The 12780-nt window shown below is 41.8% G+C and overlaps 1 protein-coding gene across 1 annotated transcript in view; it reads right to left on the bottom strand.

Moving 5' to 3' along the window:
• LOC125532648 (E3 UFM1-protein ligase 1 homolog) overlaps positions 1-10104 on the bottom strand; it is a 17661-nt gene extending 7557 nt beyond the window's left edge. Inside the window, exons 1-2 of the mRNA XM_048696633.1 lie at positions 9894-10104; positions 47-206 (exon numbers count right to left, since the gene is read on the bottom strand). Coding sequence (XP_048552590.1) covers positions 47-206; positions 9894-10104 — 371 coding nt within the window. The remainder of the gene's footprint in view (positions 1-46; positions 207-9893) is intronic.
• Between the last annotated feature and the right edge of the window lie 2676 nt (positions 10105-12780).

Genomic DNA, 12780 nt, shown 5'->3' with positions numbered 1-12780 from the left:
TCTCATCCTACCTCTAAAAGATTCCTTACTCCACTTAATTAGTAACCTCTTACGTTCAGGTTTATCCGGACAAGCAAGAATAGCTTCATAAGATTCATTATTAAAAAGATAACCCTCAGGAATAACAGGCATAGGTTCATCATCACTAACATCATCCTGTTCAGGTTCACTAATTTCTCTTTCTCTAGACTTAGAAATTTGCTCATCTAGAAATTCACCAAGTGGCACAGTAGTATCAAGCATAGAAGTAGTTTCATCATAAGTATCATGCATAGCAGAAGTGGCATCATCAATAACATGCGACATATCAGAATTCATAGCAGTAGTAGGTTTAGGTGTCGCTAGCTTACTCATAACAGAAGGTGAATCAAGTGCAGAGTTAGATGGCAGTTCCTTACCTCCCCTCGTAGTCGAGGGATAAATTTTTGTCTTAGCGTCTTTCAAGTTCTTCATAGTGTCCAGCAGATATAAATCCCAAGTGACTCAAAGAATAGATCTATGTTCCCCGGCAACGGCGCCAGAAAAAGGTCTTGATAACCCACAAGTATGGGGGATCGCAACAGTTTTCGAGGGTAGAGTATTCAACCCAAATTTGTTGATTCGACACAAGGGGAGCCAAAGAATATTCTCAAGTATTAGCAGCTGAGTTGTCAATTCAACCACACCTGGAAACTTAGTATCTGCAGCAAAGTGTTTAGTAGCAAAGTAATATGATAGTGGTGATAACGGTAACAAAGTAAGGACAGCAAAAGTAATGTTTTTGGTATTTTTGTAGTGATTGTAACAGTAGCAACGGAAAAGTAAATAAGCATAAACCAGTATATGGAAAACTCGTAGGCACCGGATCAATGATGGATAATTATGCCGGATGTGGTTCATCATGTAACAGTCATAACATAGGGTGACACAGAACTAGCTCCAGTTCATCAATATAATGTAGGCATGTATTCCGTAAATAGTCATACGTGCTTATGGAAAAGAACTTGCATGACATCTTTTGTCCTACCCTCCCGTGGCAGCGGGGTCCTATTGGAAACTAAGGGATATTAAGGCCTCCTTTTAATAGAGAACCGGAACGAAGCATTAACACATAGTGAATACATGAACTTCTCAAACTATGGTCATCACCGGGAGTGGTCCCGATTATTGTCACTTCGGGGTTGCCGGATCATAACACATAGTAGGTGACTATAGACTTGCAAGATAGGATCTAGAACTCACATATATTCATGAAAACATAATAGGTTCAGATCTGAAATCATGGCACTCGGACCCTAGTGACAAGCATTAAGCATAACAAAGTCATAGCAACATCAATCTCAGAACATAGTGGATACTAGGGATCAAACCCTAACAAAACTAACTTGATTACATGATAAATCTCATCCAACCCATCATCGTCCAGCAAGCCTACGATGCAATTACTCACGCACGGCGGTGAACATCATGAAATTCGTGAACGAGTAAAGAGACTTGCCAGTGACGAGATTGAACTAGGTATTGAGATACCGACGATCGAATCTCGGACAAGTAACATACCGATGACAAAGGGAACAACGTATGTTGTTATGCGGTCTGACCGATAAAGATCTTCGTAGAATATGTAGGAGCCAATATGGGCATCCAGGTCCCGCTATTGGTTATTGACCAGAGAGGTGTCTCGGTCATGTCTACATAGTTCTCGAACCCATAGGGTCCGCACGCTTAAATGTTCGTTGACGATATAGTACTATGTGAGTTATGTATGTTGGTGACCGAATGTTGTTCGGAGTCCGGGATGAGATCACGGACATGACGAGGAACTCCGGAATGGTCCGGAGATAAAGTTTGATATATGTGATAATAGTGTTTGGTCACCGGAAGGGTTCCGGAAATCACCGGAAGGGGTTCCGGATGTTTCCCGAAATGTTTGGGTACGAGAACACTTTATTTGGGCCAAAGGGGAAAGCCCACAAGGTTTTTGGAAAGCGCAAAAGGAAGTTTTGCGGAGTCCAGGGGCCAGACCCTGGCGTCTGGGTCCAGACGCCGGGAACCCTGGCGTCTGGCCCTGGAGTCCGAGAAGGACTCTTGCCTTTCGGGTGAAACCGACTTTGTGGAGGCTTTTACTCCAAGTTTCGACCCCAGGGCTCAACATATAAATAGAGGGGCAGGGCTAGCACCAAAGACACAACAAGAAACACCAAGCCGTGTGCCGGCAACCCCGTCTCCTCTAGTTTATCCTCCGTCATAGTTTTCACAGTGCTTAGGCGAAGCCCTGCGAAGATCGTTCTACACCAACACCATCACCACACCGTCGTGCTGCCGGAACTCATCTACTACTTCGCCCCTCTTGCTGGATCGAGAAGGCGAGGACGTCACCGAGCCGTACGTGTGCAGAACTCGGAGGTGCCGTGCTTTCGGTACTTGGATCGGTCGGACATGAAGACGTACGACTACATCAACCGCGTTGATATAACGCTTCCGCGAACAGTCTACGAGGGTACGTAGACAACACTCTCCCCTCTCGTTGCTATGCATCACCATGATCTTGCGTGTGCGTAGGAAATTTTTTGAAATTACTACGTTCCCCAACAGTGGCATCCGAGCCTAGGTTTTATGGTTTGATGTTATTTGCACGAGTAGAACACAAGTGAGTTGTGGGCGATATAAGTTATACTGCCTACCAACATGTCATACTTTGGTTCGGCGGTATTGTTGGACGAGGCGACCCGAACCGACATTACGCGTACACTTACGCGAGACCGGTTCTCCCGACGTGCTTTGCACATAGGTGGTTTGCGGGCGACAGTCTCTCCAACTTTAGTTGAACCAAGTGTGGCTACACCCGGTCCTTGCGAAGGTTAAAACGGAGTCAAATTGACAAACTATTGTTGTGGTTTTGATGCGTAGGTGAGATTGGTTCTTGCTTAAGCCCGTAGCAGCCACGTAAAACTTGCAAAAACAAAGTAGAGGACGTCTAACTTGTTTTTGCAGGGCATGTTGTGATGTGATATGGTCAAAGGATGATGCTGAATTTTATTGTATGAGATGATCATGTTTTGTAACCGAGTTATCGGCAACTGGCAGGAGCCATATGGTTGTCGCTTTATCGTATGCAATGCAATCGCGCTGTAATGCTTTACTTTATCACTAAGCGGTAGCGATAGTCGTGGAAGCATAAGATTGGCGAGACGACAACGATGCTACGATGGAGATCAAGGTGTCGCGCCGGTGACGATGGTGATCATGACGGTGCTTCGGAGATGGAGATCACAAGCACAAGATGATGATGGCCATATCATATCACTTATATTTGATTGCATGTGATGTTTATCTTTTATGCATCTTATCTTGCTTTGATTGACGGTAGCATTATAAGATGATCTCTCACTAAATTATCAAGAAGTGTTCTCCCTGAGTATGCACCGTTGCCAAAGTTCGTCGTGCCCAGACACCACGTGATGATCGGGTGTGATAAGCTCTACGTCCATCTACAACGGGTGCAAGCCAGTTTTGCACACGCAAAATACTCAGGTTAAACTTGACGAGCCTAGCATATGCAGATATGGCCTCGGAACACGGAGACCGAAAGGTCGAGCGTGAATCATATAGTAGATATGATCAACATAACGATGTTCACCATTGAAAACTACTCCATCTCACGTGATGATCGGTTATGGTTTAGTTGATTTGGATCACGTGATCACTTAGAGGATTAGAGGGATGTCTATCTAAGTGGGAGTTCTTAAGTAATATGATTAATTGAACTTAAATTTATCATGAACTTAGTCCTGGTAGTACTTTGCAAATCATGTTGTAGATCAATAGCTCGCGTTGTTGCTTCCCTATGTTTATTTTGATATGTTCCTAGAGAAAATTGTATTGAAAGATGTTAGTAGCAATGATGCGGATTGGATCCGTGATCTGAGGTTTATCCTCATTGCTGCACAGAAGAATTATGTCCTTGATGCACCGCTAGGTGACAAACCTATTGTAGGAGCAGATGCAGACGTTATGAACGTTTGGCTAGCTCAATATGATGACTACTTGATAGTTTAGTGCACCATGCTTAATGGCTTAGAATCGGGATTTCAAAGACGTTTTGAACGTCATGGAGCATATGAGATGATCCAGGAGTTGAAGTTAATATTTCAAGCAAATACCCGAGTTGAGAGATATGAATTCTCCAACAAGTTCTATAGCTAAAAGATGGAGGAGAATCGCTCAACTAGTGAGCATGTGCTCAGATTGTCTGGGTACTACAATCGCTTGTGTTGACAGAATTCTCTAGTCACCATCACCAAGTTAGTAGAACTTCGTGATGAAATATAGTATGCAAGGGATGACGAAAACGAATCCCGAGCTTTTCATGATGATGAAATCGATGAAGGTAGAAATCAAGAAAGAGCATCAAGTGTTGATGATTGACAAGATCACTAGTTTCAAGAAAAGGGCAAAAGGAAGAAGGGGAACTTCAAGAAGAACGGCAAGCAAGTTGCTGCTCAAGTGAAGAAGCCCAAGTCTGATCCTAAGCCTGAGACTAAGTGCTTCTACTGCAAAGGGACTGGTCACTGGAAGCGGAACTGCCCCAAGTATTTGGCAGATAAGAAGGATGGCAAAGTGAACAAAAGTATATTTGATATACATGTTATTGATGTGTACTTTACTAGTGTTTATAGCAACCCCTCAGTATTTGATACTGGATCAGTTGCTAAGAGTAGTAACTCGAAACAGGAGTTGCAGAATAAACAGAGACTAGTTAAGGGTAAAGTGACGATGTGTGTTGGAAGTGGTTCCAAGATTGATATGATCATCATCGCACACTCCCTATACTTTCGGGATTAGTGTTGAACCTAAATAAGTGTTATTTGGTGTTTGCATTGAGCATGAATATGATTTGATCATGTTTATTGTAATACGGTTATTCATTTAAGTAAGAGAATAAATTGTTGTTCTGTTTACATGAATAAAACCTTATATGGTTACACACCCAATGAAAATGGTTCATTGGATCTCGATCGTAGTGATACACATATTCATAATATTGAAACCAAAAGATGCGAAGTTAATAATGATAGTGCAACTTATTTGTGGCACTGCCATTTAGGTCATATTGGTGTAAAGCGCATGAAGAAACTCCATGCTAATGGGCTTTTGGAATCACTTGATTATGAATCACTTGATGCTTGCGAACCATGCCTTATGGGCAAGATGACTAAAACGCCGTTCTCCGGAACAATGAAGCAAGCAACAGATTTGTTGGAAATCATACATACTGATGTATGTGGTCCGATGAATATTAAGGCTTGCAGCAGGTATCATTATTTTCTGACCTTCACATATGATTTGAGCAGATATGGGGATATCTACTTGATGAAACATAAGTCTGAAACATTTGAACAGTTCAAAGAATTTCAGAGTGAAGTGGAAAATCATCGTGACAAGAAAATAAAAGTTTCTACGATATGATCGCAGAGGTAAAATATTTGAGTTACGAGTTTGGCCTTCAATTAAAACAATGTGAAATAGTTTCACTACTCACGCCACCTGGAACACCATAGTGTAATGGTGTGTTCGAACGTCATAACCGTACTTTATTAGATATAGTGCGATCTATGATGTCTCTTACCGATGTACCACTATAGTTTTGGGGTTATGCATTAGAGACAGCTGCATTCACGTTAAATAGGGCACCATCTAAATCCGTTGAGACGACACCGTGTGAACTATGGTTTGGCAAGAAACCTAAGCTGTCGTTTCTTAAAGTTTGCGGCTGCGATGCTTATGTGAAAAAATTTCAACCTGATAAGCTCAAACCCAAAATCGGAGAAGTGCGTCTTCATAGGATACCCAAAGGAAACTGTTGGGTACACCTTCTACCACGGATCCGAAGGCAAGAAATTCTTGCTAAGAATGGATCCTTTCCAGAGAAGGAGTTTCTCTCGAAAGAAGTGAGTGGGAGGAAAGTAGAAAACTTGATGAGGTAATTGTACCTTCTCCCTTATTGGAAAGTAGTTCATCACAAAAATATGTTCTTGTGACTACTACACCAATTAGTGAGGAAGCTAATAATGATGATCATGTAACTTCAGATCAAGTTACTACCGAATCTCGTAGGTAAACCAGAGTGAGATCCGCACTAGAGTGGTACGGTAATCCTGTTCTGGAAGTCATGTTACTAGACCATGACGAACTTGCGAACTATGAGGAAGCGATGATGAGCCCAGATTCCGCGAAATGGTTTGAGGCCATGAAATCTGAGATATGATCCATGTATGAGAACAAAGTTTGGACTTTGGTTGACTTGCCCAATGATCAGCAAGCAATTGAGAATAAATGGATCTTCAAGAGGAAGACGGACGCTGATAGTAGTGTTACTATCTACAAAGCTAGAATTGTCGCAAAAGGTTTTCGACAAGTTCAAGGTGTTGACTATGATGAGAGTTTCTCACTCGTATCTATGCTAGAGTCTGTCCGAATCATGTTAGTAATTGCCGCATTTTATGAAATCTGGCAAATGGATAAACAAAACTGCATTCCTTAATGGATTTATTAAAGAAGAGTTGTATATGATGCAACCAGAAGGTTTTGTCAATCCGAAAGGTGCTAACAAAATGTGCAAGCTCCAGCGATCCATCTGTGGACTGGTGCAAGCATCTCGGAGTTGGAATATACGCTTTGATGAGTTGATCAAAGCATATAGTTTTATACAGACTTGTGGTGAAGCCTGTATTTACAAGAAAGTGAGTGGGAGCACTACAGCATTTCTGATAAGTATATGTGAATGACATATTATTGATCGGAAATAATGTAGAATTATTCTGTAAAGCATAAAGGAGTGTTTGAAAGGAGTTTTCCAAAGAAAGACTTCGGTGAAGCTGCTTACATATTGAGCTCCAAGATCTATAGAGATAGATCAAGACGCTTGATAAGTTTTTTCAATGAGTACATACCTTGACAAGATTTTGAAGTAGTTCAAAATGGAGCAGTCAAAGAAAGAGTTCTTGCCTGTATTACAAGGTGTGAAGTTGAGTAAGACTCAAAGCCCGACCACGGCAGAAGATAGAAAGAGAATGAAAGTCATTCCCTATGCCTTGGCCATAGGTTCTATAAAGTATGTCATGCTGTATACCAGATCTATTGTATACCCTGCACTGATTTGGCAAGGGAGTACAATAGTGATCTAGGAGTAGATCACTGGACAGCGGTCAGAATTATCCTTAGTGAAATAAGGATATGTTTCTCGATTATGGACGTTACAAAAAGGTTCGTCGTAAAGGGTTACGCCGATGCAAGTTTTGACACTAATCTAGATGACTCTAAGTCTCGGTCTAGATACATATTTAAAGTGGGAGCAATTAGCTAGAGTAGCTCCATGCAGAGCATTGTTGACATAGAAATTTGCAAAATACATGTGGATCTGAATGTGGCAGACCCGTTGACTAAGATTCTCTCACAAGCAAAACATGATCACACCTTAGTACTCTTTGGGTGTTAATCACATAGCGATATGAACTAGATTACTGAATCTAGTAAACCCTTTGGGTGTTGGTCACATGACGATGTGAACTATGGGTGTTAATCACATGATGATGTGAACTATCGATGTTAATCACATGGTGATGTGATCTAGATTATTGACTCTAGTGCAAGTGGGAGACTGAAGGAAATATGCCCTAGAGGTAATAATAAAGATATTATTTATTTCCTTATATCATGATAAATGTTTATTATTCATGCTAGAATTGTATTAGCCGGAAACATAATACATGTGTGAATACATAGACAAACATAGTGTCACTAGTATGCCTCTACTTGACTAGCTCGTTAATCAAAGATGGTTATGTTTCCTAACCATAAACAAAGAGTTGTTATTTGATTAATGGGATCACATCATTAGGTGAATGATCTGATTGACATGACCCATTCCATTAGCTTAGCACCCGATCGTTTAGTATGTTGCTATTGCTTTCTTCATGACTTATACATGTTCCTATGACTATGAGATTATGCAACTCCCGTTTGCCGGAGGAACACTTTGTGTGCTACCAAACGTCACAACGTAAATGGGTGATTATAAAGGTGCTCTACAGGTGTCTGCAAAGGTAGATGTTGGGTTGGCGTATTTCGAGATTAGGATTTGTCACTCCGATTGTCGGAGAGGTATCTCTGGGCCCTCTCGGTAATGCACATCACATAAGCCTTGCAAGCATTACAACTAATGAGTTAGTTGCGAGATGATGTATTACGGAACGAGTAAAGAGACTTGCCAGTGACGAGATTGAACTAGGTATTGAGATACCGACGATCGAATCTCGGACAAGTAACATACCGATGACAAAGGGAACAACGTATGTTGTTATGCGGTCTGACCGATAAAGATCTTCGTAGAATATGTAGGAGCCAATATGGGCATCCAGGTCCCGCTATTGGTTATTGACCAGATAGGTCTCGGTCATGTCTACATAGTTCTTGAACCCGTAGGGTCCGCCCGCTTAACGTTCGTTGACGATATAGTACTATGTGAGTTATGTATGTTGGTGACCGAATGTTGTTCAGAGTCCGGAATGAAATCACGGACATGACGAGGAACTCCAGAATGGTCCAGAGACAAAGTTTGATATATATGGGATAATGGTGTTTGGTCACCAGAAGGGTTCCCGAAATCACCGGAAGGGGTTCCGGATGTTTCCCGAAATGTTTGGGTACGAGAACACTTTATTTGGGCCAAATGGTAAAGCCCACAAGGTTTTTGGAAAGCACAAAAGGATGTTTTGCGGAGTCCAGGGGCCAGACGCCAGGGTCCCTGGCATCTGGGTCCAGACGCCGGGAACCCTGGCGTCTGGCCCTGGAGTCCGAGAAGGACTCTTGCCTTTCGGGTGAAACCGACTTTGTGGAGGCTTTTACTCCAAGTTTCGACCCCAGGGCTCAACATATAAATAGAGGGGCAGGGCTAGCACCAAAGACACATCAAGAAACACCAAGCCGTGTGCCGGCAACCCTGTCTCCTCTAGTTTATCCTCTGTCATAGTTTTCGTAGTGCTTAGGCGAAGCCCTGCGGAGATTGTTCTTCACCAACACTGTCACCACGCCGTCGTGCTGCCGGAACTCATCTACTACTTCGCCCCTCTTGCTGGATCGAGAAGGCGAGGACGTCACCGAGCCGAACGTGTGCAGAACTCGGAGGTGCCGTGCTTTCGGTACTTGGATCGGTTGGACGTGAAGACGTACGACTACATCAACCGCGTTGATATAACGCTTCCGCGAACGGTCTACGAGGGTACGTAGACAACACTCTCCCCTCTCGTTGCTATGCATCACCATGATCTTGCGTGTGCGTAGGAAATTTTTTGAAATTACTACGTCCCCAACTAAACGCCTGGTTGCTACGCCTGAATAAGTGATAATAAGCGGATGAATGGCAGAAATTCGATGATAAGCTGTCAAACATGAGAATTGGTCGACGGCCCGGGCGGCCGCAAGGGGTTCGCGTTGGCCGATTCATTAATGCAGCTGGCACGACAGGTTTCCCGACTGGAAAGCGGGCAGTGAGCGCAACGCAATTAATGTGAGTTAGCTCACTCATTAGGCACCCCAGGCTTTACACTTTATGCTTCCGGCTCGTATGTTGTGTGGAATTGTGAGCGGATAACAATTTCACACAGGAAACAGCTATGACCATGATTACGCCAAGCTATTTAGGTGAGACTATAGAATACTCAAGCTTCCACTTCATTACGGTGTGGTTCATCTAAAGAACCCTCGAAAGGTATTTTGCAAACCTCGCAAAATGCAGCTAATGTCATCTCCCTAGCAACATCATATAAATGAAACTCTACTGTTGGAGGTGATTTCTTAGGGGGAAAAATAGAAGTTCTGCACAAAAGTATTTGTGAGTAAGAGATACTGATGACGTTGGTCGCGGAGGAAGTTGGTGAGGCCGGCGTTCTCAATCAATAGATATAAATCTTCATAAATCCCGGCACTCCTCAAGAAGTCATCGGAAGGCCATTCACACAGCCGGACCTCCACGATACGAGGCAGATTAAATTTGGGCTTCTGTTCTTCTTCCTTTTTTTTCTCCTTAGAACTTCGGCTCGACGAGCCCCTCAAAAGCCTCTTCATTATTTCTGAAACAATCTGAAATTTTTAGTAACTTCAAACAAAGTGAACCAACTTCAATAAGATTGATAGCAACTACTCATACAAGTGCCTAGAGCATATATCAAGCATTAGAACTACTTGGAACCATATATATTTGACATGCAAGCTCAAGAACATGGTCACCTATGCAGCATAAATTTGCAATGAATAAAGCACTAGCACAAAAACTAATTGGACCAATGGAGGAGTCACATACCAAGGAACAATCTCCCCAAGCAGTTTTGCGAGAGGTGCTTTGAGCAAGGAGATCGAAAATCGCAGCAAAAGTTGCTGGAACACGAGCTTGAGTTGGTTTTTCGGGTTTGTGCGAGACAGAGGAAGAAGATGGGTGCAGGAATAAGTGGAGGAGGGCCATCGTGGGCCCACGAGGCAGGGGGCGCGCCCAGGGGGGTAGCGCGCGCCCTCCACCCTCATGACCAGGTGGCAGCTCCCCCCGCGGTAATTTTTGCACTAAAAATCCTTAAATATTCCCGAAAAAATCATATTAAATTGGCATGGCATTCTGAGGACTTTTATTTTCGAGATATTTTTATATTGCACGGATAAGTCAGGAAACAGACAGAAAAATACTATTTTACTTTATTTCTACTAAAGAACAGAAAATATAAAGAGGGTACAGAAGGTTGTGCTTCTAGTTTCATCCATCTCATGCTCATCAAAAAAAGAATCCACTAACAAGGTTGATCAAGTCTTGTTAACAAACTCATTCCGATAATCATGGAACCGGAGAAATTTCGAATAACACTATGTTACCTCAACGGGGATATGGACATCCCCAACAATAAGTATATCATATTTCTTTTTGACGGTAGGAAGAGGAAATTCAAAACCTCCAAATATAATCGATGGAATTTTTCCAATAGAGTTGACACTATAAACTTGAGGTTGTTTCCTCGGAAAGTGCACCGTATGCTCATTACCATTAACATGAAAAGTGACATTGCCTTTGTTGCAATCAATAACAGCCCCTGCAGTATTAAGGAAAGGTCTTCCAAGAATAGTAGACATACTATCATCCTCGGGAATATCAAGAATAACAAAGTCCGTTAAAATAGTAACGTTTGCAACCACAACAGGTACATCCTCACAAATACCGACAGGTATAGCAGTTGATTTATCTGCCATTTGCAAAGATATTTCAGTAGGTGTCAACTTATTCAAGTCAAGTCTACGATATAAAGAGAGAGGCATAACACTAACACCGGCTCCAAGATCACATAAAGCAGTTTTAACATAATTTCTTTTAATGGAGCATGGTATAGTAGGTACTCCTAGATCTCCAAGTTTCTTTGGTATTCCACCCTTAAAAGTGTAATTAGCAAGCATGGTGGAAATTTCAGCCTCCGGTATCTTTCTTTTATTAGTAATGATATCCTTCATATACTTAGCACAAGGATTTGTTTTGAGCACATCAGTCAATCGCATACGCAAAAAGATAGGTCTAATCATTTCAGCAAAGCGCTCAAAATCCTCATCATCCTTTTTCTTGGATGGTTTCGGAGGAAAAGGCATGGGTTTCTGAACCCATGGTTCTCTTTCTTTACCATGTTTCCTAGCAATGAAGTCTCTTTTATCATAACGTTGATTCTTTGATTGTGGGTTATCAAGATCAACAGCAGGTTCAACTTCTACATCATTATCATTACTAGGTTGAGCATCATCATGAACATCATCATTAACATTTTCACTAGGTTCATGTTCATTACCAGATTGTGTTTCAGCATCAGACATAGAGATATCATTTGGATTATCAGGTGGTTCAGCAATAGGTTCACTAGAAGTTTGCACAGTTCTATCATTTTTTTTCTTCCTTTTAGAAGAACTAGGTGCATCAATATTATTTCTTTGAGAATCTTGCTCGATTCTCTTAGGGTGGCCTTCAGGATACAAAGGTTCCTGAGTCATTCTACCAGTTCTAGTAGCCACTCTAACAGCATAATCATTTTTCTTACTATTCATTTCATCAAGCATTTCTTTCTGAGCTTTAAGTACTTGTTCTACTTGAGTGTTAACCATAGAAGCATGTTTGCTAACAAGTTTAAGTTCACCTCTAATATTATCCATATAATCACTCAAGCGTCTAATCATAAAGGTATTCTGCTTTAATTGTCTACCAAAATAAGCATTAAAGTCATCTTGCTTAAACATAAAGTCATCAAACTCATCCAAGCACTGACTAGCAATTTTAGTAGGAGGGACTTCAACTTTATCATATCTATAGAGAGAATTTACCTTTACTACCTGTGCCGGGATATCGGGAGGTTCTTCAGTAAATAAGTAATTGAGATCATATACTTCTTCAACAGGCGGTAAATTAAGACCATGTATTTCTTCAATAGGAGGTAAATTCTTAACATCTTCAGCTTTAATACCTTTTTCTTTCATAGATTTCTTTGTCTCTTGCATATCTTCGGGACTGAGAAATAGAACACCTCTCTTCTTCGGAGTTGGTTTAGGAATTGGCTCAGGAGCTGGCTCAGGAGTTGGCTCGGGAGGTGGCTCAGGAGGTGCCCAATTATTTTCATTTGCCAACATATTATTCAATAAAATTTCAGCGTCATCCGGTGTTCTTTCCCTGAAAAGAGAACCAGCACAACTATCCAGGTAATCTCTGGAAGCATCAGTTAGTCCATTATA

Source organism: Triticum urartu, chromosome 1, assembly GCF_003073215.2.
Source record: "Triticum urartu cultivar G1812 chromosome 1, Tu2.1, whole genome shotgun sequence".
Classification (NCBI taxonomy): Eukaryota; Viridiplantae; Streptophyta; class Magnoliopsida; order Poales; family Poaceae; genus Triticum; species Triticum urartu.
This window is presented reverse-complemented; position numbering and strand designations above follow the sequence as displayed.